Source organism: Manacus candei, unplaced genomic scaffold (genome assembly GCF_025592945.1).
Source record: "Manacus candei isolate 608988 ecotype Guabito, Panama unplaced genomic scaffold, ASM2559294v1 h1tg000019l, whole genome shotgun sequence".
NCBI lineage: Eukaryota > Metazoa > Chordata > Aves > Passeriformes > Pipridae > Manacus > Manacus candei.
The window spans coordinates 8433661-8459870 of NW_026138067.1; the positions used below are offsets into that span (position 1 = coordinate 8433661).

At 41.0% G+C, this 26210-nt stretch overlaps 1 protein-coding gene across 3 annotated transcripts; it reads right to left on the reverse strand.

Annotated features, from left to right (window-relative positions):
• Positions 1 to 873: 873 nt before the first annotated feature.
• On the reverse strand, positions 874 to 11084 carry KCNV1 (potassium voltage-gated channel modifier subfamily V member 1). 3 transcript variants are annotated; one of them, XM_051785413.1, is made up of 5 exons: positions 10963 to 11043; positions 10231 to 10743; positions 8090 to 8616; positions 1484 to 1705; positions 1088 to 1379 (listed from the first exon to the last, which is right to left on the reverse strand). In XM_051785413.1, the coding sequence occupies exons 2-5, from the start codon at positions 10710 to 10712 to the stop codon at positions 1207 to 1209; spliced, it is 1404 nt and encodes a 467-aa protein (XP_051641373.1). In that variant the 5' UTR covers positions 10713 to 10743; positions 10963 to 11043; the 3' UTR covers positions 1088 to 1206. The 3 variants fall into 3 exon arrangements, with proteins under 3 accessions (XP_051641371.1, XP_051641372.1, XP_051641373.1); XM_051785411.1 differs by having other exon boundaries at positions 874 to 1705; positions 10963 to 11084; XM_051785412.1 differs by lacking the exon at positions 10963 to 11043 and having other exon boundaries at positions 874 to 1705; positions 10231 to 10921.
• Between the last annotated feature and the right edge of the window lie 15126 nt (positions 11085 to 26210).

Below are 26210 nucleotides of genomic sequence, written 5' to 3' on the forward strand. Positions count from 1 at the left end.
TTATATTAAAGAAAACCTTTGTTTGCTAAGAATGGTATTGGGCCACAGTAGAGGTAAATGGTGGGAAACTGGACTGAAAATACCTTTGGTTGTATAACTTTTTTACTTTGCGTACTGCATTAGAGTAAGCATTCAGTCCAACAAGTACTCATTTTTCCTTTGGAACAAAAGATTTTTTTGAAGTATTTTTCTAATAACGGGTCGGTGAAGATAATTAACTTTTAAAAAATCGGACCCACTTGGAATACCTACTGATTTTAATGGGAGACAGAGAAATGAGTAGCTTTTTATTTTTTACAATTTCTGTTTCTTCTGCTATCCAATGGTAACTTTACTTGAGCACAAAAACTGTTTAGCTACACAAATAAGTCATGGAAATCAAAACACATAAAGAAGGTATAGTTCAAATTAAGTTTGTAAATTACTTGTATATTGCAAAGGCTGTATTAGCTCCTGCAACTTCTGAAGCAAATATAGATGATGCTCTATAGTATGGTACTTATTTCATGACTAGTTTGTACTTTGCTACAGATCTTGCATCTGCTTAATATTTTCACCTCTCTCCTGATACCCCTTACGTATCTGGTAGCCACTTGCTTCTCTTCAAATGAGAAAATTTCAAACCCATGCATTCCAATCCCCTAACTCCCTGCCACACTGCTCTGGTCTAATAACCTTTTTTTCATGCAAATGGAGTAGAAGATCGGTGTAAGAAAAGGGATCAAAATTAAGCTTCTTATAGGAATGTCATCCTAAATTTATTCAACATTTCACTTTCTTGGACTTCCCCTTTCAGTCTTCCTGAACGACTTTGACTTTTGTTCTACCAGTGCAATTACAAAACCTAGATGTTTAAAATTCAAAACACTGTGGCAATTTTCATTAAGACTTTATTACTATACATTAGCAGGGATATAAGAATGGACAAATCATTGCATCATTGTTTTACTTTCATGGATCTATTATTTCCCAATTCACCCACCACAATCCAGTTCTGAGAGCAGGTTTTAGAGCTCATCGAGAGATTTCATGTTATGAATTCTACCTTTTGTATATAATTGTTATTTCAGTACATCCAAGTAAGTAAAACTCCACCTGGAAAAGCAAATACACTATGTGGTGAATAATAAAAAAGGAGACACTTAATACTACATTTTTGAATTGGTCTATGTGCTATACAAGGTTAAATAACTTCAAAACCAAAAATCATCTGCACCACTGCTCCTTGTACTTGCTCTCTCTCTGCTTTTTAACCGCAACATGTCCATGACACTGCGTGCATATACGTCTCGCAAATTGACATTGATATTTGAATCGCTGGATGAGTTCTTCATGAGTTTCTTTAAAGCCTCGCGCTGCCGAAGAGCAGCTTCTTTTATCTTCAGTGTAAAATAACAGGCAGAAAAACGGTCATTTATTATAGCTATTGGCAAAGCCAAAACCAGTATTCCTGATAGAATACACATAAAGGCTACTACCTTACCAATGGTAGTGTCTGGTCTAATGTCACCATAACCAACTGTTGTCATGGAAGTTGTTGCCCACCACCAAGCACCAGGTACGCTTGTGAAAGTGGTGCCTGGCACACCTTGCTCAACAAAGTACTCCACAGTGGAAAATATAGAGATTCCTACAGAGAGGAAAAGCAGCAGAAGGCCAACCTCCTCATAGCACTGAGCGATAGTCATCCCAAGAGAGCGCAAGCCTGAAAGATAAGAAAGGCTGTCAGTAGGTTGATTCATGTAGCTGTCATCACAGCTTTGCAAAAATCTCTTATCTAAAAAGCTGACTGCTTTATGTTTTTCTTCAACTGCTAGTGAACATGTTTTGACAATCACAAAAGCAATAAGGTTGGAAAAGACCTCCAAGATCATCTACTCCAATCTGTAACTGAACACCACCTTTCAGCTAGATCATAGCACTAAGTGCCACATCCAGTTGTTTCATGAACACTTGCAGGGATGGTGACTCTACCACCTCCCTGGGCAGCCTGTTCCAATGCTTAACCACCCTTTCTGCGAAGAAATTCTTCCTGATGTCCAACTTGAACCTCTCCTGGCACAGCCTGAGGCCATTTCCTCTTGCCCTGTCACTTGTTGCATGGGAGGGAAGGCTGACCCCCACCTCGCTACAACCTCCTTTCAGGTAGTTGTAGAGAACAATAAGGTCCCCCTTGAACCTCTTTTTCTCCAGGAGAAGCAATGACAGCTTCCTCAGCCGCTCCTCATATCACTTACTCTCTAGACCCTTTACCAGCTCTGTTATCCTTCTCTGGACTTGCTCCAGCACCTCAATGTCTTTCTTGTAGTTAGGGACCAAGAACTGGACACAGTACTTGAGGTGTAGCCTCACCAGTACTGAGTACGGGGTGATGACAGCTTTCCTAGACCTGTTGGCCAAACTATACAAGCCAGGATGCCATTGGCCTTCTTGGCCACCTGAGCACACTTCTGGCTCATGTTCAGCTTCCTGTTGATCAGCTGCCCCAGATCCTCTTCCACCAGGCAGCTTTCCAGCCACTCTTCCCCCAGCCTGCAGTGCTGCATGGGGTTGTTGTGACCCAAGTGCAGGACCCACCACTTTACCTTAATGAAACTCATACCACTGGCCTCAGCGCATTGATCCAGCCTGTCCATATCCCACTTCAGAGCCCTCCTACCTTGAAGCAGATCAACACTCCCTTCCAACTTAGTGACATCTTCTGCCAGCTCCCTCATAATCCTAGGATGAATCCCATCTAGACCCATAGACTTGGATTCTACTCCCTCTCCCTGTCTACCAGCTCAGGGGCCTGGTTGCCATGAGGATAACTGGTCTCTGTGTTACAGACTGAGGTAAAGAAGGGATTAAGTACCTCAGCCTTTTCATCATCCTTGATAATGATCCCCCTACATTCAATAAAGGATGGAGATTTTCCTTGGCCCTTCTTTTGTTGTTAATGTATTTATAAAAACACTTTTTATTACCTTTCACAGTGATGGTCAGATTGAGTTCTAGTTGCACTTTCACTTCTCTAATTTTCTCTCTGCATGACCTAATGTAATCCTTGTGCTCTTCCTGAGTTCTGCCCCTTCTTCCAAAGGTCATAAACTCTCTTTTCTTCTGAGTTTCAGCAAAAGCTCCTTGTCCAGACAGGCTGGTCTTCTTTCCCACTGGCTCGTCTGTAGGCACATAGGGATGGCCTGCTCCTGCACCTCTAAGATTTCTTTCTTAAATATGTCCAGCTGTCCTTCACCTCTATGTTTTTATGGGCTGTTTCCCAAGGGGCTCTCTGAACCAGTGTCCTGAACAGGCCAAAGTCTGCCCTCCAGAAATCCAAGGCAGTGGTTTTGTTGAGCTCCTTCCTCACTTCACCAAGAATCAAAAAGTTTATCGTTTCATGGTCACTATACCCAAGATGGCCTCTGACCACCACATCTCCCACAAACCCTTCTTCTGGTCTAGTTGGGCACTGCCCATAGGCTAAAAAAGAGGTGCTGTTCTCAACACTACTGGGAAAAAGAGATTTAAAGAAATAGATCATAATCTTAGACTGAACTTCTGACATAATCTCTATTTCCTTAATACAGAGCATATAAATTCTCCTCATTACTTATCATTTGAACCATGTACACATGTAATTTAGACAAATTAACCTATCTTGATTTAGTAATTGGCTATAAGAGAAGATCTAGCATGGTTTTTAATGTTATCTAAGTAACTATTTAAAAGCACACTAAAAGAACCTGCTTCACAGTTTGAGGCTGAATGTACCAAGCCTCTGTTTTCCAGCCACTGCCCTATTTTTCTCTTGGACCAAGCAGCCCTCAGCTACCAAATCTGTGGTACCAGGTGTGTGCTTAGAGCCCAGTCCAGCTCACTCAGTAACTTTTTTTTTTGTTAGGGACTGTTTCCAATCCTTTTATAGTTGTCGCAGACTCTCTTTGACCCCTTTTTCCCCCCAGAAACTATCACCTTGTATCTGTAGACATCAAAAAAAAATAGAGTTTTCCAGCAAAGCCGCACTTTGCCAAACTGGAGATAGCAAAGCCTCCCAATGCAAGCTTGTAATCCCATTAATTCACTGATGTACTGCATCAGTCCTACTGCCTGTGAGCTGCACAGGGAGTTCATGTGCAGCTGACCACTTTCCATAACCCCCTACACTCCTTTCAAAGCTACTGATTCAAGGTTACAGTGCCTGACAAAGCAAGCAGGAAAGTAAATCCAAAAATAGTGCAATGGATAAATGTTACACACGTAAACAACGAAGGAAGATAACAAGGTACCAATTCAGCTGAGACACACGGGAGACTGAAATTATCTTTTGAATCACAAGTGACTTTGGATTGGTTTTTAATACTGTTCTTTAAAAATGTGCTATGTTTTCTCTAATAAATGAAAAAACACATTCTTTATGAATTACCCTTCATGGGGTAAACTTACCACTAAGCTAGTGTTTGCAAAATAGCTTACTGGAGCTCTGCCTCTACTTGCAGACTTCACATGCACTAGTGTTATAAGCAATTTTATTTGCTTTTCCTTCCACAGTCTCAAACTACAAGATGTTAAATGTCTTGCTTTTGGCTCTTTCTTTTCCCCTGCAGGTCTAGTGGGTTTTAAAGCTTTCGTTTATGTACAGCCAAAAATGGAAGTACACACTACAGTTTGTAGGAAATGTTTTGTTAGTTTTTTTCAATGCTATCTGCTAACAACTCCAGTTAAGAACTTGCCCATATCAAAGTTTCATATTACTGTAACTATGATCTGTTAGTTAGAATGTTTATTACAATGATATAGATTAAATCTGTAGCACAAGGGGAATAAGATATATCAGTGAAATCTTTTCTCTCTTATTATGACTACCTCCATATTTTGGAAACACTAATATTAGCAGTGCAAAAGCTCTGTGAGATAACTGCAAGGACCCAGATCAAATTCTCATCTTCCAAGGAAATTAGTATGATACAATTCCCTGTAAAACTTCCTACTGAACAAGGTAGTAAGTCCTTTCAGGTGAGCTAGGAAGAAGGTACTCCGATTTAAAATTATCCCTGTAGCACTTGTTTTCAAAGCATAAATTAATACTATAAAGCTAGAGTTTGTACCTTATGATGGATCTTGAAAATACTATAGCTAGAAAAAATGCATCTCTCACATAAACGAGATTAAAATAAGGAGGAACAGAACAGTGACTGTTGACTCTTCATATCACATTGATGACACCTTCAGTAAAATAGTTTTCCTATGGTTAATTATTCTAATTGTTCAGGAGTCTGATTTTTTTATTCTTATTATTCTTAGTTCCATTATCCTCACCTGAAATTATGATATAGTTCTTCATGTCTTTAGATGAAGTCAGGAGACATTTTTAGACAAATCTATGAATCGGACAAGTTACTGGACTCCACATCTCATTCTAAGTGAGAATCAGTTGGTATATAATCACATGTATAAAGTATTCTACTATATTATTTTGTAACTTTTTAAAATGTCTATGAGCTCTAGCACATGGCCAAACTAGGGCTGTTCCAGCACAGTCACCTCAGCAAGTCTTACGGCTTCCCATGAGAACTCCTTGCCAGGAGATGTGACAGCTTGGTTACTCATGCTTGCAAGGTGCTAAGGTGCTGTAACAGAGTTGGCGTGAGGCTGGCAAGCAGCCCCAGCCCTGGGAGTAGGAAGGGGAAGCATTTCTGCCATTCAGGTCAAGTTCCATCTCTTTATTGCCCAAAAAGACTTGACACTACAAGCTGATATTCAGGAGCTTCAATTTACACAGTGTTTAAATAATCCTAAATTTTTAGCACTAAAAGTGCTGAAGTTTCACTTTTTCATGTCTCCAGTGGCATGACAGCCTGAAATATGTTACTGTCTTTTCTCAGACATATGCCCATTGCCATCACAAGTAAGATGCTCACATCCTACTTCTCAAAAAGTCCCTCTGTAAGTGCTTCCCAGAGGAGGACTAGCAAAACTTCAGAGAAAACAAGGCCCCAGGAAGAAGACAGCAGCTGAGGAGCATCAGAAAACAAGATAAATGCAGGTTCACTTCTCATCTATTCTTGAAGGGACTAAAATCCATAATTTTGATATCTTGGAAGAGTAGTCTCACCCTCTAGCTATATATTTAAGGAATAGAGGTACTACTGAATTCTCAGTGGTTCCTTGATGAAGCATAGCACTTTGCATAAATAATTACTCACATCAATCTAGACCAGGTGTTCCTAGGTATCACATTCCTCCTGTGAGCTGGCTTCAGCTTCCGAAGGGGTAGAAATTACTTTTTTCATTTCTTTTTCTGTTCTTTTCCCACAGAAAGGGTTCAGCTGCCCTTTTTTGAAAGTGAAGAAAAGAACTGATGTTTTTTTCCTCTGACAGCAGGGCCAGACTGCAGTTGTGATCTCAGCTTTGTTATGGCTCTGCACAGCACTACAGAGAGGTTCTCGTGACTGTGAACACCTCCACTAGGTGAAAGAAGAATTGCTGCCTACAACTTCTGACCTTGCACTCCTCTTGCCATACAAAACAACTGAGCAGTGCATGAAGCTTTGTCAGGTCTGAGAAGCCAGGAGTTGGAAGCTTCGTTGTGAGGCAGCTTTAAGCTGCCAGATCCGAGGCAAGAGAGCAGAAGAGTTGCAAGCACCACCCCTGAACACTGAGATTTATCTGCCTAGAGCTGTGCAAGGAGGATGGTTTCTGTATATGATACTTATGGGGTTCATCTTATATTAGGACTTGTGGTTAAGGATGTATTTAGAAGCACATGAACAAAGCTCTCTTCTGCAACATACCTCTACTGGTTAGAAACTGGACTTCATATCTGCAAGTGTTTCTATTTTGATTTATTAGCACATTTATTATTTATTTCATCTTAGTAGCAGCATTTCCTCTGACAGAAGATCAAAACAGTGAGTTTCTACATTTAAATTATACAGATCTGATTTAGCATTTTGGACCTAAATGGGTAGCAACTGAACTATCAAAGAAGCAAGCACAGTGATGGTAACACTGCTCTGAGTAGTTTAAACAGATATATATGTTGTGTTTTGTACTTTGAAACTGGTATTTTGGTCCCTGTAAAAAGAACGAATATTTTGGTTCCAGATTAGGATATTCCTCCAGATTAGGATACTAGATTTTTATATGATTAATTCACTTCTAGCTAATATGGAATTATTAAAGGCACTCAACACTGTGACACAGACTGTGGTAATACTGAATAATGACTTTAAGAATAAATAGGACCAAATGTTTTGGCCATCCATGAAAGGTAATGTACTTGAAGTTTACAGTTATACAAGCAGCTCAAACATCTGTTTTCAAACTGATAGAAAGAGTCATAGAACTGAATTTCACACATTCATTCTGTAACAGTAAAATGCAATAAACCAGAAACTTTATAACTAGAATCAACATACTTTTGGATGACTATTTTGTTAGTCAGCACAAAAGTGCCTTGATGAGATTAAATATTTTTTTTATTTTCAAAATACAATTTGAGAGGAATGCATTCACATTAGTGCTACTTTCAAAGTGGGTATAAGCCTTTCTTTCAAAAAACTTCTACCAAACCCTGCAAAACTTATAATGAAGCAAAACTAACACACTGCCAGACCAAATCATTATAAGCTTCCTCTCAACTGCTTTCTAAGGGATAATTATGCATCAGTATAGGAATAATCTAGGGTTGAGAGCAAGTTTAAGATACCTCCCAAACCCCTACGATTATGCTTAGTAGCATCAAAGCTACTCCATCCCATTGTTCATTGAGAACAAAAATAGAGACACATTCTGCTGTTGTGAGCACACTGTAACTCCTGCTGAATTGGGGCCAATTCACAGAGATGGCTTTCAAAACAAATGGACAGGCATCAACCAATTCCTGCTTCATGGTTGGAATCCTGGAAGGGTATACTGGGTGCATTTTAAGAATGATCATCACCACCTTCAGAACAGGCTAATATTGCAGGACAGAGACCATGATTTACTATTGGCATCTAATTTTTCAAAGCTTTGGCAGAAATCCACACAAAACAGAGGATTGTGCCCAGGGACTACTGTTGCAGGCAGCAAAACTAAGAAGTACCACTGCTATGGCCAAAAGTACCTGTCGAATGCCTTCCCAGCTTCAACATCCGCAGGGCTCTGAGCAGTCTCAGCACTTGGACAATACGTCCCACGTTCTCCAGTTCTTGGGAGCTCTCACCACCACACAGGCTCTCCACCAGCAGGGTGATGTAGAATGGCAAAATAGCAAGGAGGTCTATAATGTTTGCCACACTCCTCAGGAAGCGACACCGATCTCGTGCACACAGGAACCTCAGAACAAACTCCACTGTGAACCAGGCAATGCACAGGTACTCGAGGGCATCCAGTAGTGGTGGTGCCAGCCAGCTTAGCTCTACTGAAATCAAAGCCATGTTGGCAATGGACACAACAACAAAAACCATGGACAAAGTGCCAAAAGTCCTGGCTGCTGTAGAGGAGCCAGGCTTTTCCAAAACTTCCCAAAGTTTCTGTCTGACATTGGGACAGAGGGTACCAGAAAAGTCCTCTTCTTCATCTTGGGCATCCAGTTCTTCTGCATCTTTCTTGATGTCTAAGGCTTCACTCAGCTCCTTTCTCCTGAAGTACCTGTCCAGGAACCACCCCCCAAAAGATTTTTAATACTAATATGCATATGCTTTTCATCCTGTACCATGCAAGTCATCACACATTAATACACATTAAAGTATATCATACTCAGAAAACCCTAATATCAAGCATATGGTTGAAGATTTTGTTAACTGAGACCCTGCAGCATGTTTCCACTGACCTGATATATTTCTATTCCCCCATTTCACATCAGCGACACTTTCTATGTGCAGAGTAATTTTATTCTCATATCATTTTATTTATATGGATCATGTTGACTACAGCAGAATCTGCTGCATGAATAACATGCACTCTTGTAAGCAATTCTGGCATCCCCAGATCCTCAGTTTGATTAATGATATTGCATTTTTATTACATTGGTGTTTATTTGCAATACTAAAACTGATGGCATATTAAAAGCCAGAAAATGAAGTTCTGATCAATACATACTAAGATGGCAAGGTATCTTTCTTTTTTTAAATATATGGGTCCTCACACAAAGTGCACACGGATTTGTGCTGAGCAAAATTTACAGTCTGCAAATACATAATTTTTCAGAGCAAGAGTACATTTACAGAATAATTGCATGAAACAAAAACATACTGAAAGTACACCAGAGAAGTAGGAGCTTTCAGTTACACCTGTCAGGGAAGGAAGAAAGGGATAAAAACTGGGCTCCAACTCTCTCAGCTACAGAACTAAACCCACTAGCATAAGATAACTGGTATCCTTTTGAGGTGAGATTGCTTGTTTCTTTTCAGTAATTTTGACATAACTACTTTAGATAAATAGCACTTACACTCTTTAGAAAATTCATTTCTTCAACACAAAAAAACCAAACCAGTACCATTAAAAATGGTGGAAAAAAATTAAAATGAACTACAAATAGAATTAACAGAAACATCCTGGGGGTGGTTCAGTCGAAACCCACCTCGTTCCTAAACTGCCTGTTACAATTTGTCTCCAGTGAGCCATGTTCCCGCTATTGCTACCCCCTCCCTGTAAGCTGCTACATCCATGTGCGATGCTTCCTTTCATGGCTCCTGCTGGAGCCATGCCACCCACACTCAGCCTGGCAGGTGACCAGCCCCCCCTTCTGCCTCTCCTGTTTGGATTTGGAAATCCTTCAAAATGAAAGTGTGGGGTGGGGAGGATTCAAATCCTCCCAGCATCGTGCCTGACTCCACATCCAATCACTCTGATAACCTCAAAGTGAATGACTGAAGGAGTATCTCTCCTTTCACAACCTTTTTCATCTCCAGCATTGTCCTCTTTAAACATCTGAGCTTCCATGGCCAGTCTGAAGCCAGTACAGGACAACCCAGACCCTGTTTCTTTTAGGGTCTCACTATCTTGACCTCACTGCCAACCTGTTGCTCAGCAAAGGTTATCTGTGACCTCCCCCAATACATCTCCTCCCATTTTTGACACCCATTCACCTCTAGAGCAGCACTCGGGGGCTGAACTCATCCAGCTTTGAGCACACTTTTCTGAATGCACTGCTACCTCACCTATCCTCGCTGCTGGGTCTCTCATCTGTGTGTCCCTGAATGCAAGTCAGTGCTGAGCTTACGCAGCCCACTATCCCACAAACCTCATCTTCCCACAACTCACCGGTCTCTGCAGCAGGAATCAATGCTGAGCTCATCCAAACCCCAGTATTGGATCTCTTGCAGGAAGGAGAGTGCACAAAGCTGCTCCATCACATGCAGCCTCCCTGTCTGGTAGTAATTCAGGATGTAGTGAAATGCCTGTGAGCTCCGATCAAAGAAATATTCATTCTCCACAAGGTTGGCATCATCACAAAGCTCAAGGAGGCCAGAGGCCACATCCCGGGCAGCAGAGACCACTACAGCCAGTTTGCCAAGGCGGGTGTCAGGGTAGCAAGACAAAGTTTGCTGGGACATCACAAAGCGGCTGCCTCCTACATTGATAGTAAAGCAGTCCAAGGGGGGAATGACCTTCTGGAGCAGGGGCCCCTGCTCTTCCTCACTGGAGAAAACACTGGAGTTCAGCGAACCCAGGGACATGCTACTCCCTGGTTCGTCCAGGGATGCTTGGGAAGAAAGAGACATGCAGCAGGGAGGCGACTTCATCCTGTAGCTGCCAGCAGCAGCCCACACTCTCCTGGATCAAAAACACAACAAAGCTGCAGAGAAGACTGCCCCGCCTGGGGGGCGGCCAATCCAGGCTGGGAATGTGTCCCTCGGCTCTGGCTGCCGTCTCAGGGACGCCTCACCGCCCCCGCTGCCTCCGAGCGGTGCCTCCACCTACGCGGAGGTCAGGCGGGGTGTTGCACGCCCAGCGCCGCCCGCACCCCCGAGGATGCTGAAGGAGCCACGGTACCTGAGGCGGCGTCACCTCGTGCTGTCCGCGCCGGCACCATCCGCCCGCGACGGCCCCTCCGCTTCAGCGCTCATCTCCAGCCGCTGGGTCGGGGTGCGGGAAACCAACGGGGACGACAGAACACGGAACACTGGCTTCAGCGGGGACTCCGGGTAGCGCCCCGACAGCAGCCTGGGGGACTGCGCCGCTTCCCTGCCCGGCCCGTCCCCTCCCGCCCCGCGCCCGCACTTCGCCCGGGGCCGCTGCCGCCGGAGATGAGCCCCGCGCCCCTCGGCCTCCGTTTGCGGGGCAGCCGCCGCGGACCGGGCGAAGAGGTACGGCTGCTCCCCACGGCCGGCCCGGCCGGCCCCCGCCCCTGCCCCTGCCCCAGCCCTCCTCACCTGCCCCCGCCCTCCTCACCTGCCCCCGCCTCACCTGTCCGCCGCCCGGCTGTGCCGCCCCCTCGGCGGCAGCCTCCGCTCGCTCCCCCGGCTCCAAACCTCTGGGCAGCGCCAGCGCCCCTCCATGGCGGGTCATGTGCTGCGAGGGGCAGGCGGGAGCGGGGGCTGCGCGGGCTGGGCCGGGCGGAGCCGTCACGGGGCCGAGCCGCCCCCCGCCCCGCCCCGCCCCGCCCGGCACGGCCCGGCACGGCACCGGCACGGCACCGGCCCAGCCCCGGCACGGCCCCGGCACGGCCCTGGACTGCGGGACACCCTGCAGGCGGGTCGGGATCCGCTGTGTGCCAGCGCTCCGCGCTCCCTGCGCCCACCGGGTGCTCCCTCCGGGACAAACCGGCCCCTGCGAACTTCTCCGAGAGAGTTCCCAGGGCTGTTTGGAAGTCGCCCTCCTGTACTGTGTGGAACCCCAAACGTGTTTCTAAGTAGGTAGCGCATCCTCACTTAGGCTGCCTGCTCCCACGGCTGAAGTCACTCGCATAAAGGCCAGTCACTGTGTGTGAGTGAGCCTGTTTTAACTGACCTGCAGTCAACCTGTTTTCAAAAATACTCTGGAGTATCTTTGTCACTGTCCTATGCTGACTTTTTAAGTCCTCAGTTCACTCTTTTTACTATATTTCCTTTTCTCCTATAAAACAGTTATTTCTGACAAATTGAAAATATTTGCTCTGACGAATTGAAAATATTTGCGTTTGCAAATTTGTATTTTCTGCTGCCTCTGACTCCTCTCCAGGGCGGGCAGCTGCTGGCATTGCAATGGAGCCTCCCAGGAGGGGAAATTCTGGAGCACTCAAAATGTGGTATTTTGTGTTGTACCACCAGCATCACGTGCTATCCATCAGCTTTTGATTCCACTTGTTGCATACAGCTGTGTCCAGTTATGCACATTTCTAACATTTGCTGCAGAGTAGTCTCATAGCGGTTCATTTTTTGGATACTGGTAATCCATATTTTAAATGAAGCTGAGCTGAACATTTACTGTATTGCAGCATTGCAACACCTGCAGCAACCTCTCTATTCAGCACTTGTTGGCATAGAAATCTGCTCCAAGTGACTGTTGACAAAGGCATACACTCAGAGAGAATCTGGTAGAGAAGAGCAAGGGTGGGGTTTGTAAGTCATGACCCAAGAAGAAAAGATGGAGTGGAAGGGAATGAGCATTGTAATAGTCTTCAGACACATAAAAAACTGCTCACAAATATGAAGGCTAGTATACTCTGTTCTCCTTGGACACACTGGACAGGTGTAGACATTCTGTATTTCAAATGTATCATAAAGAAAAATAATTACTTATTTGCATAGACATTTTACTTTTTATTTTTAAAACCAATCAAATTTAAAAATAATTTAAATGAATAATACAAAACTTCATTCATTTTCCTTTGACACTGTCAACAGCTGCTGTTGTGCAACTGGTTCTCAGGAATCGCACATTTTTAGTCCAGGATTACCATTCAGGAGTGCAGTCCCTCTGACAGATAGCAATTAAACCAGCACTTAATTAAAAGTAATAGTCAAAAAATTACTTAAAACTGTAGACCAATTTGTTAAGACCATCAATGGGAAGTACCTCAGAAGAGCAAGGTGCCTTACTGACTGTAACAGACCATCATTGTTCAATCATTAAACTACTAACTCAACCTCTTTTCGGTAGTCATTCTTTCCATCAGTCAAAAAGACTTTTTCAGGAATATTTTCTCCATTAGAAGAGAGATCTGAAAACGCTTCCCTCCCATCACAGTGATTCAAGGGGTGAATGCTTTCAGTTACTTCAGATCTACTGGTGTTTCTAAAAGCCTGGCTATAAGTTTTGATTTTGTCTAGTCAAAGTGAGTATCAAATGCTCAGCCTCATTAAAACTGTGGACCATTTTCTCATAAAATACTCTGATGTACGTGTGTGGGACTTTGAAAGACAAAGTTCATCCTTCTGTTTATTTATGTCCTTTATGGAATAATGACTGCATACAGGTATGTCACTTCAAAGTAAATTTTTTGTCTGACTATCAGCTGTTCAGACCAGAATGTTTTCTTCAAAGCACTAGAGGAAAGCCACGTGTTAAGGATATTCTTTCCCTTAGTTTCATGCATTCTTCTATTCACTACTCACTGTAGGAAAGCGACATCACCAGCAAAATACCATAGTGTTCACAACTTCCATAATGTGAACTCACATCACCGCAATTAGATGGGAGATCCACGTATGATATAGCATCTTAATTCTGAGTGCTGGTTCTCTTCTAGTCATAAACTTAGATTTTCATTAAAAAAGGAACTTTCAGAAAACTGTTGTGAAAATTATTTTCAAATGTACCACTAAAATAAATCCGGGACATTTCAGAGAAATTAGAAAAAATGTTTTATGAGTAGAAAGGCTCAAAAATAGACAATTTATTTTTCTACCACTAGAGACACAAGAAACAGGCACTACTGGCACATATTTTGTTTTCTGCGGAACTCTTAAAGGAGCTGCTATTCATAGTTCCTGCTCATTTGTATATGAGGAACCAAAGTAACAACTTTTGTAATTTTATTATTCCTTGGCAAACTGACTCAAACAACCATATTCTTATCTCCCTGGAGCAGTGGAAAAACCGCTATAACAGTACAAAGAGTCATTTGATGTTACTCAGTCTGCCAGTGAAATGCTGCTGCTGAAGTGAACCACGGACATTTCCAAGATGGTTTGGCTCATGGAATTTGTGATGTTGGATAGAGCCATGCCTGGTCAAATCTGCCTGGTTCAGAGCTGTGGTTCAGACCAAAGGGGTTACTGTACTGCTTTGTCATGTCAGAATATCTGTGACAACTGAACGCTAGTGACATCTGTCTGAACTATTGTCTTTACCAATGCTACGGCTGATATTTCCCTGGTATACCACTGACTGAAAAAACAGATTGCATTATTTCAAGAGATTGTACAAAAAAAAAAATTTGCTGGAATGCTGAAACATGAGTTACAACCCAGTATGTCTGTTGTGGGAGTTGAAAAATTTGCTTCAGCAAAAAGCCAGCTGTTACAAAAACCTCTTTTATAATATGTTTTCCTGATATTCTCTACTCATGTTGAAAGCCATGATTTTATGGCAATTGTGTAGTCAGTTTTTCCAGCTGGTATACTGTGATATACAGGAAAAACCAGGATGTGCAGGTGCCAACATTTGTCCTTATCTTTTCAGGTAACCTTGATTCTCTTTTTAGAGAAGTAGTGCTTCACAATCAACTGATTGTGAGTTACTGTCATTTCTGACACGTTTCCAAATTTTTAAAGTGTTTTGATCTCATATATTAGTCTGTGTTTGGAACTTAAAAACTAATTTGCTCTCCTAGATCTTATGTGGTAGAAGAGAGGGAAAGAATTAGGAAGAAGTATGATAGGTAGGACATATCGAGTGAAAACTTCCTCCAGGAACACCTTCTTAGTTTTCAGCAGCACAGGAATTTCATAAGTGAGAGGCTGCATGGAGCCTAACATTTAATAACCTTTTATGATGCTGCAAGTTCTTGTTTGAACACATTTCTTTTTTGATGTTGATAAGACTTTGTTCAAGATTCTCCACAATTTAACTGTGCACAGGGTGAAAGACTGCACTCAGTTCTGTTAAATTGTCCTTCAGTCTGGTGCTGCGATTGCTGAATAATGGGGTCCTGCTCATGTTGCCACCACTTTTCATGATTTTCCTGACATCTGCCATACAGTAGCTTCTATGGAAGTGGTCCGTTTCAATAACATATATTTAGTTTTTTATATGGATCCAAGTTTTGTGAGTAATAAATCATAGCAAGTGTAAAAATTAATGGATGTTGGCAGTTTTAGTATTTGTCTGTTGCAAATTTTGTAAAAGATGCAAGCCATTGAGCCCTGAGTTCCATTGCATTCAACACAAGATATAATCTGTATCATAAACTCCATTCCCATCACACCGATCATGAGTCACTCCTGCAAATGACAGTGGTACTGACTAGATCCTCTGCTGAATCTTCTCCTTTACTTAGTGTGAAGCAGGGCTCTTTGGGAGCAGTTGTGGTTCCTTTACAATCTAGTTATCTGAAGCCTGCCTTCCTTTCATACAGTCTGAGAGCTGCTGTAATGTCACTTTTGCAATAACAGGTGAGAAAATGCTAAACCTAGAAATTCTGTAGACAACTCTGGTGTTTCCTTTGGCAAGTGAAATAAGAGCTTATTAACACAGCTTTGTTCCCTCCAGGGATATTCTGCTCTTCTTGTGGAAATGGTCCAGCCAAAACCAGCCAGATCTCACTTCCTTTGAGCTAGCTGCACAGAACAGACAGATCAGAAGACACACAGTTTGGTTCACATTGTGTGAAAACAGTTTAAGAGAGTATGGAATCAGGGCTATGTTAAGAAAGCTGTTTTCAGTATCTCTGAACACTACCCACTTTCAGACCCTATTTATTTTCTTGCCTTTTACAATGTGGTAGGAAGTAAAAAAAGTGTAGCTGGGGAGGTAGTTCTGTAGAGCAACTTACATATATGAGCAGTTTTATTTTCAAAGTAAGGGATACCTTTACATCCACCAACTGCATAGGGAAGCAAGTTGCTGATATTTTCTGCTGAAATTGTAATGGAAATGGGCTTTAATATATAAAACTTGGTTTGGTAAACATATGTCTAATGCTAGGCTGGATGTTATTCTCACTGTTATTAGATTGGTGAAGGGGATTAATAAGAATTTTCAAATTTTAATTTTAGCTGCATTAGGTCAAATCCCCAAAGTCCTCAGAGATGAATAAAAGATATACAATCATAACTGACTGTTGACCTACCCAATGCAATTTTAGGAGCTATTACTCTCCATCCTCCTATCACTGAACAGGTATAACCCAGCAATGCCAAGGAAGATTACATATAAATATTGAGAGGAAGAATACTTCTCTTTAAATGGGGCCATGCTTTTACTCTGAATGAAAGCTTCTATGGCAAAATCATGCCTTATTCACAATAAATTTTAAAATAGATCAAAGAGACTGAAGTCCTTTAACATAGGAAGAACTTTAAAGCAACAAATCTGAGATTTAAACCTATATTAACAGAGACAGAATAAACATTAAATACATACCACAATCTATGTATTTTTCCTGATACTGTCCCTACCCAGGATTACTTGTTTTATTCAACAGCTAAAGTCACTGCTCCATAAGCCAACTAGCAAAGCTTTTGGTCTTCTCCTTAAGTAAACTTCAAGTTACTTATCCTTCAGATGAAATCTTTTAATTTGGTAAATGTCAGTTCCTTTTCTGCTAGCAATTCAGGTAAATGCTGCAGCTCTTAAATCAATTTTGTATTCATTCTTTCCTGTGGTCTGTTCCAATGATTACATTTTACTGTTTGTGTTTCTTCATTAGTTTCTCCTGTGATAACTTACGACACAGACTTTTGCTTCCTTTCAAGACCTTATTCCCTGAGTTATTTGTAAACTGAGTTGCAAGTGCTTATCTTAGCCAGCTCTCATCACCAGGGCAAGAACCTGGTTGGGCCATCTTCTGGGAATTCAAACCAACATCAATTCTCACTGCTCTTCTCCATAGAAAGTTGCTACATTCTCATGTGTACATTGGCATTGTTAATGTTAACAACACCTCAACACATTTGTTTATAAATTAAGGGAAGTGTAGTTGGACGGGCTGGAATAGGGTTGATTTTATTCAAAGCAGCCCATACGGGGCCATGTTTTAGATTTGACCAAAATGGTATTGGTAACACACCAGTATTTTAGCTAGTGCTGGACAGTGCTTACACAGTGTCAAGACCTTCTTCATTTCCTACTCTGACCCCCAAGGAGTAGGCTGGGGAGTGGGCAAGAGGCTGTGAGGGGACACAGCTGGGACAGCTGACCCAAACTGAGATATTCCATACCATATGACATTATGGGCAGTGGTAAAACTGAGTCAGGGTAAGTCTTTTTCAACCAGCCATTGCTTGGAAACTGGCTGGCCCCTGTCTGTGGGTGAGAGGAGGTGAATGAGTGCCTTTTCATCACTTGTTTGTTTGTTTCTTTTCCCCCCTTCCCTTACAAAATTGTCTTTGTCAAACCATATGGTTTTCTTGCTTTTAACCTTCCTATTCTCTCTCCCATCCCACCACAGGGGGAAAAAAATCATCATCTGGGTGAGGGCTTATCTGTCACTTAGGAAAGCCCATCGCAGGAAAGAACATGATGTGCTGCTGCAATATTGTGCTTGATTAGTAAACCCAATTCTATGAAACAAGTAAGATCCACTCTTCCTTTCAGAACATTGAAAACTTGTACAGCTGCTACCATTTTTTTAAACAGCCTTGACTTTCTGATGACTCTTCATTGTTCCCTTATGATAAGAAAAAACACTCCTGTAGAGCTATTATGGAGAGACCTCTGTATGCAGGTGAACCCAGAGACACTCTGAGGAGAAAGATCTTGCAAAGAATTATACATATTTTTCACTTTATGAAGTTTGCTGTCCATCTTCAAGATAAGATAGTTGAATAGCTGAGAAGGGAAGAGTTGAAGAGAGAAAAATCATATAGCCAGGAATTTTTCTCTTCTAAGAGTGCAAACAGGTTAGAGCCAGACCTTTTTTCATAGAACCATTAATAATAATAACCTGTTATTATTTACTTTCTCATTATACACTTTAGCAGAGATGATAGACAATGATATTTTAAATTTTAAACATCTCTCAGGCAATAAAGTCTATACTCTTCAAAGACACTGGCTCCTGAATGTGTTCATTGTGTTATGCAACGCATCATGATGTTCTCGTGGCACACAGGACAAAAAAATAATCCTTTTTTTTTTGGTAGGCTTAAATTTTGCCTTCATTTTTCCCACTTATAAAAGTATAGAAAGTATAACAGCCAACAGCAAGAATATCTTCTTTAAAAGTGATATGATCAATTCCAGCCTATAAAAATATTACTTATACATATAAATCAGTAGCAATATCTGAGAAATAGTTAGTATGAAAGATAAATATTTTAAGCAAAACTAATCATTATTTATTTAAAATTTCTGTAACACCAGCAAATTATCCACCTCTGACAGCTTTCAAATATTGAATCATTAATAAAATTTTTTATTGTCTTAACGTATGTATCTGCGCTAATGGAAAAATATCCAATCCATCTGTCTATGTACTTAACAATTCCATTTGCAACTCTGAACAGGCATAATAACTGAGCATCTGATAACAAACAGGAGAACCAGAACAGGCATGTCTTCATACAGAAAGAAACATCACCATGGAAATAACTTCAGATGAATCTGTGTAGTGCAGAAGAGAAACATGTTGAGGCAACTTCATTTCTGCTGGTTTTAAGTGGGGTTTCTTTGCCCCAGAATCCTGCAATTTACATTTTTTATACTGAATAATTTCCTTCAATTAATAATGCAAAATCCCATACTTGGTGTAGCATGTAAAATGACTGTTCATCATCTTTTCAGTCATCCAAATTAGCTCAAGAGCCTTTAAATTTACAAAATTAATTTGTGTATATTGGCTAACCTCACATATATCCTGTAGCTAGAATAATTAATTTTGTTAGAGGAATTGTGGTTCTTAAGTGGCGATTATGCATAAATTGACTTTCTGTGCATGTGACTGAGTGCATAATTGAGCAACTTTGCCTACGAGAAGCAGAGATTTCTTTGCCCTGCCAGTTACTTTTAGCCTCTTCAGTCAAAGAAGAGAAATAGAAGTCTCAAAAACCCAATTCATTATTTGTTGCAAACACATCTGCTTTAGGATGGGATGAATCACACCTCACAAAGGTCCATTTGTCTCCCCTGATGGAAAGGGGAGGCTAGACAACAACTGAGATGTCTATTGTTTGCCAGATGAATCTGACTCTAGAGGTTTTTACTTTTTGTATTTTGTATAAAAAAAAAAACAAACAAAAAACTTCTCTACTACTTAAATCAGTATAGTTATTAGTTCTTGCTTACTAATACAAGCATTTATACCCATGCATTGCTCACTTATTTAGATAACTATGAAAATGCTTAATATTTTTGAAATAACAATTTCTTTTAGACATCACAAATAATTTTAGAAATGCAGTATTTGGTTAGTCCTCACAATATTACTGTGAATAGGTAAGTACTGCTATGATTAAATGATGACAGTTAATTGCTGCCATGTGCAATTAAGATGTACTTCCCCAGGACATTTCATGGTTTCAGGTGACTGAATGTTTAGAGGCATCTGTGTCCTACAGGATTGCATGATAAAGTGCTGAACTTAGGGCAGATATTCCTCATCACTTCTGGGTGCATAGAAGGGAAGTTTATTCCTTGACTACTTCGCTCATGCACAAGCATTTATTTGTGCCGGTCGATGACTCCTTGTCCTCTGGAAAGCTTCTGGAATGTAATTCTGAGAAAACTTTCATGGATAAAAACAGTCCTTGTTCCTCAGCTTCAGCCTGTCACATTCACATAAATAGTACCTCATTAAATTAGCCAGAGTACATTTCCCAAGGTTTTCAACTAGATCAACAATGTGACCTGAACACTCCCTGGAACAATTCTCTTGTTTCATGCACTGTGACTTGCATACCTAACTGTGGGTGTAGGAACTAATGATGTCTTGTCACTGTCGTGGTTTAATTCTAGCCAGCACCACACAGCCACTCACTCACTCCTCCACCAGCAGGATCTGGGAGATAATCAGAAGGGTAAAAGCTAGAAAACTTGTGGATTGAGATAAAGACAGTTTAATAGGGAAAGCAAAAGCCACTCACACAAGCAAAGCAAAACAAGAAATTAATTCACTGCTTCCCATGGGAAGGGAGCTGTTCAGCTATCTCCAGGAGAGCAGGGCTCCATCATATGTAATGTGTAATGGTTACGTGGGGAGACAAACATCATCCTCCAAATGTCTCCCCCTTTCTTCTTCTCCCAACTTTCTATAATGAGCATGATATTATAAAGTATGGAATATGCCTTTGGTCAGTTTGGGTCACTCGTCCCAGCTGTGTCTCTTCCCAATTTCCTGTGCACCCCCAACTTCCTTGTCAGTGTGGCAGGATGAAAAGTAGAAGAGGCCTTGGCTTTGTGTAAGCACTGCCCAACAATAACAAAAACATCTCTATATTACCACCCCTGTATTGAGCACAAATCCAAAACATAGCCCCATACTAGCCACTATGAAGAAAGTTAACTCTATCCCAGACAAAAGTAGCATAACAATTTTTTTTTAAAAAAAAGAAGACAGCATTCTACATAATCATCACATCTTGTTGCATCTAAACAATAATAAGCAATAATGGTAATTTCTGTTGGATAGCTAAAATCCACCTTCTTTACTGTGGGGATAAGTCATCTCACAGATTATTCCCACACAACATTAGTAAGTTTTTCTTGATTTAGTTGAATGCATATAGCAAGAGGAAATAATGAAGTGTAAGCAAATGTATGAAAGTAATCACCTCAAGCATCTATAAAATTAGATATGTTAGTGTTGATTACCCTCACTCACAGTATTGCAATTACAGTTGTTCTGTGTCAATATCTTTAGTATTCACATATTAAAACTCCAACAGGCAGTGCTTTTATAGATGTCAGTAGGTCTATGTCTATGGGTATGAGCCTGTCAAAAAAAAAATCTGTTTAATGTCTCTGATTTTTGTAAACCTTTCATTGTTGTCAAACAGATTTCCTAGGGGTGGCAATGCGTGTGCTGATCGATTTTATTCCTTTTTTCAGGCTGCATGAGATTTGGTATAGCTTGGATCAAACATGTAATATTCACAAATAAGAATCTATCAGACTGCAGGAAGTGTCCTAGGATCGTGCTAATAATGAATTCACAGATTAAGTAGCTAAATACTCAGGTTTGGGGTTCCACTGACAGTTTCTGAAGGAAACTTGATTTTTGACTTTTAGGGTTTAAAGCCTTTGGAGTATTAGAGAATCTTTGGGGGGCAGGGTGGAGGTGGAAGGAAATGCAATAATTTCACAAAAGGTTTATCACAGAATCACAGAATCAATTAGGTTGGAAAAGATCTCTGAGATCATCGAGTCTAACCTATGACTGAACACCAGCCTGTCAACTAGACCATGGCACTAAGTGCCACATCCAGTCTTTCCTTAAACATCTCCAGGGATGGTGTGTGACACTGGATTATTATATTAATGACTGGCTTGGACCATCTCAAGTATGAGTGTAGGGGGGGTGGGGTGGGGGAAAGGACAGGCTGAATTTCATGAAGGTGAGGTAATGCCCTATCCCATACCCCAGCCCTTGGGAGCCTCATTGGGCACCTCTGGAGCAGCTGTCAGTCCAAAACAGTCCGGGGGCACTGCCCACCCCACACCCCGGAGCCCCTGACCCAGCCCAGGACTGGCCTGAACATGGAAAATCCCACCTGGGGGCGGGGGGTGTGTGGCCACAGGGGGGGCAAAGCAAATAAAAGCAGCAACATGCACTTTGCATTCTCTGTGCTTGCCGAACTCTGCAATCTTCTGTGTTCCTGTAGCTGGACCTACTCTGGATCTAGGAATGGTAGCTATAATTCTGTTTTTCCTCTGTCTTTCTTCTTCTCCTAATCTCCTTTCCTCTTTTGAGTAACTTGAAGCTGTATGGGTTAGATTTTGCTAAGTTGTGTGGGTTAGCATGGGCTGAGTCAATGCTTTGTGGAATGCTTTATTTTGGTTGAACATTACCCTCTAAAGTCTTGCCAAGTTCTCTTATTTTCTAAAGTTTACCAGTAAAAGTGCTTCCTGAGAAATGGTGTGCAGCTTTTCTCCTATGTGCTCTTTCTTAAGGTGTTTAAAGAACTGAAAGCTCTTCTAATATATCCACAGAGAACGGATATTGTTGGAGCCTTGTATATTTTTTAAGTAAAAGCTGTTTGGTGAGCTTGTAGCTTGGAGCCTGGAGTTTTACAGATGGCGACACCACCACGTACCTGAACAGGCCATTCCAATATCTGATCATGACTGTGAAGAATTTCTTCCTAATGTACAAACCTCCTCTGGCGCAGTTTAAGACTGTCCTCTTGTCCTACTGTTGGTTGCCTGGGAGAAGAGACTGACTCCCACCTGGCTACAGCCTCCTTTCAGTAAGAGAGTGATAAGGTCTCCCCTCAGCTTGCTTATCTCCAGGCTAAACGACCAAACTCCCTCAGCCTCTGCTTATAGGACACACGCTCCAGACCCTTCACCAGGGTGAATAACTGGGATGCGATTCTGTAAAATAATCCTTTTTCATTTGCCTTTGAAAGCATAATTAAACTTATGTGCTGTGATTAGTGTTTTACTTGATCATTTATAGTAGGAATAAGTTTTTGTCAACGAGTGAAAGTGTTTTAAAAGTAAATGGTAGAAATATTGAGCAAAGGCTACAAAGCTATGAATTCTCTGTGAATTCATAGATACTATGAATGGTCCTTTGTATATTCCTTGCCACAAAAGAACCTTAGCGACAACTTAATTTTCTTTGCTTTAAATTCTACTCATACAACTAACAAAATTGTTCTAATCTAATTCATCAGTTTAAACTAGATATCTGCGGTTTGTGGAACAGATTTAATTTTTATTTTCTTTTCACTTGAATTCCCCTCTCCATGAAAAAATTTAACCGAGGCAGTGGTTGTACCCTATGTCAGTTTTTGTGTCCCCTTCCCTGTGTCAGCTTTTGTAGCCTTACCTTGCCTTTCTTTAGCAGAATCACAGAACTGATAAGGTAGGGAGGGACCTCTGGAGATCATCTAGTCCAACCCCCCTGCCAAGGCAGGGTCACCTAAAGCAGGTTACACAGGAATGCATCCAAGGGGGTTTTTAGTGTCTCCGGAGAGGGGAGACTCCATGACATTTCTGAACAGCCTGTTCCAGTGCTCTGCCACCCTCAATGTGAAGAAGTTTTTCCTTGTCTTGAAGTGAAATTTCTTGTGTTTTAGTTTATGGCCATTGTTCCTTGTCGTGTTGCTGGGCACTACTGAAAAGAGTCTGGCACCATCCTCTTGACACCTAACTTTGAGATATTTGTATGCATTACTGAGATCCCTTCTCAGTCTTCTCTAGACTAAACAAGTCCTTCCTTTCCTAAATTCTTGTTCTGAGATCATCAGGTTTAATAACTATACTGACTCTGTTGCTGCTATTTTAATGACTTCCAGGGTCATTCCAGTGACTCAGGGTTCAGTTCATTCATCAGAGCTGCTTTGAGCTACTTCAGCAACACTGCCAGCCCCTTTATGCTTTACTCTGCTGCTTATTTGCTTCACAACAATTCCCTTTTCATGGCTTCAACTGAGGTGTATTGCTAAATCCTAGATGCCAGGTTGAAGTGTCTAGGTTGGATGTCATTAACTAAATCTAGGACAAGTAATTTTTCTGGGAAGTGGTTTAAAGCAAACTTTTCTCTGACTGTGGCTTATGATATTTTATATTACCTTTAAAATAGAGGCTTCCCTTCCTCTTTTCCAAATCAGCTTTCAAATTGTCCAGATGAGGGTTTATGGTCTGGATAGATAGGCGAAGGACATCCTCAAATTATTTTTACCTGTTCTTTTCCTGCAGTTGACATATTCAGTTTAACTGCATCTTCCCATAATGTTACTTATGTGTGTGCATCTCATACCACCTGACATATACAGACGTGCTTCTGCTTGGCTTCCTCTTGCTTCCTTGGGGAAGCATGGACCTTTTACATGTTTTGCATCACATGTGCTAGTCCTGTGCCGATATGTCAGGTACCCTTAGAAATATTAAATGACAGTAGACACTTGGACATAAAAAAGTGAGTTAGGCCCAAAGTATCTTTATTAAAAAAATTTGAATACTTTATAGTTAAATGAGTAAAATGTCATATATAGGAAATCAGACCTCAAAACCAAAATCTCATCTAAGGCTAATTATTAATGTTACCCTACCCAAAGAATTTCCTTGAAATGAAAGCATTACTTTTACAGAAGCAATTCCTTTACAGCTGTTTTGTATCTTTTTTTTGTGCTTGTAAGGTATCAGCTTCACCTAGTGAATGATTAATGAATTCTTAAAATACAGTACACCAGAAGAGTTATAAGCAAATGCTCATTTTTTTCTGGCTTATATCTTCTGTTTATCCTTCTAAAGACCTCAGTGACTTAATTTCACTGAAGCACTGTTTAAGATATTCTGTTGAAGTAAAAACCTGATCGCTCACTTTCACATGTTATAAGATTAGCAATAGCCCTCAGTACTTTTAGCACTGTGGTGTGATTCAGAGCACAACGAGCATCACAGCAATACAAATTTTGGAGTGCAGAAGAGAGAGAAAATTTCTGTGCTTTCCAAAGTTGTCAGAGAGAAAAATATGGTAACGTGTTAAACGTACCACCTAACTAGATAGTTATGCTGTAATAAGTGCACTGAAATATAGTTGGGAGACAGAGTTGTATGAGCAAGCGAGCAAGTTTAAGGGTACTGGGCCAGATTATTGGTTTGAATAAATTGAAACAAATTAGAATAAATTAGGATAAGCTTCTTTGGCTTAAGGCATTGCTTTTATGTGTCTGGGAAATTGTCTTGCTAATAACTGAAGGAAAGGCCTCGCTGATAGCAAATTGTTTCTGCTGTTCCACCCGAAGAGTTAATATACTTTTTGAAGAATTTAAAACAGCATGGGCTTGAATATAATCTATCTTAAATTTAAATTGAACATTTGATTTCTTTTTACTTTGATTTAATCTTGTATGGCAGCAGAATAGCTTAAATCCTAAACATCGAACTCCTGAAACCACATGAACTGGCTTTGGGTGGGTTGTTTTCCTGGGTTTTCTATGCAGTCCTTTACTTCTTACTTCTGAGAGGAGTTTTAGTACAAAAAAACAAGTCTTAAAAACACTAGAAGGAGACTTGATCCTCAGTAAAAGATGAAGAAGTCACCTGGTCCAGCTCTCCTGTTCAGCTTCAGTTTGTTGCACTTCATTCCATGTTCTGGATGCCAACAGAATCAGGATAATGAATACAGAGAAGCTGTTGAAGAGACCTAGTTCTATTTTGGAGACATCTAGCAATGGTGGAAGTATATAATGAACCTAGTTGAAATGAGAGTTCCTACCTTCCCCTCGCTGTTGTGAACTGATCCCTTGTTTTGGTCTTCTGAGGCACAGAGCATGTGCTGCTGCACAGGGGCCCTCATCTAGGCTGGGGCTGGACCTGGCCATCCCTTTTGTAATGTGATCCCTGTGATATAACTGTAAGATATTATACCAAGAAGCCAAGATGTCACAAACTTGGCTTTTCAGTTATAAACACAAATACATTTTTACATTAGCAGATGCACATATTTCAGCAAGCTTCTTGCAGTATTTCAAATTTGAGTTTTATTTTTATTAGTCTGTATTTTCCATTGCAGACCAAAGATAAGGTTTGTATATGAAATTTTCCTCTGTGATGAGATTTCCTCTAACTCCATTATGGATAATCACCCATTTATTACAAATCTTACTTCAAGTTCTATAATTCTCTTTAAAATCTGGTATTATTTTCCTTTCTTCATTCTTGGCTCCAAAATTCCTGTGATATTAGTCAATAATCTGATTTTTTATTGTAATACAAAGTCAAATAAAAGTCTTGGCTTTCATGTTTGTTAAGAAAGTGTTGAACTTTTGTTCATAATCCAAACCCAGATACGGGATGAAAATAAACTATTAAGTATTAAAAGATATGCTTTTCAAAAGGTCTCATGGGATTTGAGTGCTTTGCACTAGAAGTTTATCCCACATCTGGCCTCACTGGAGTTATGGTTGGGGGATAAGGTTTGTGGGAGGTGTGTGTCACGTTTCTACAGCTGCTTCCCTGTCACTAAACCAGGTGGCAGTCAGAGCTTT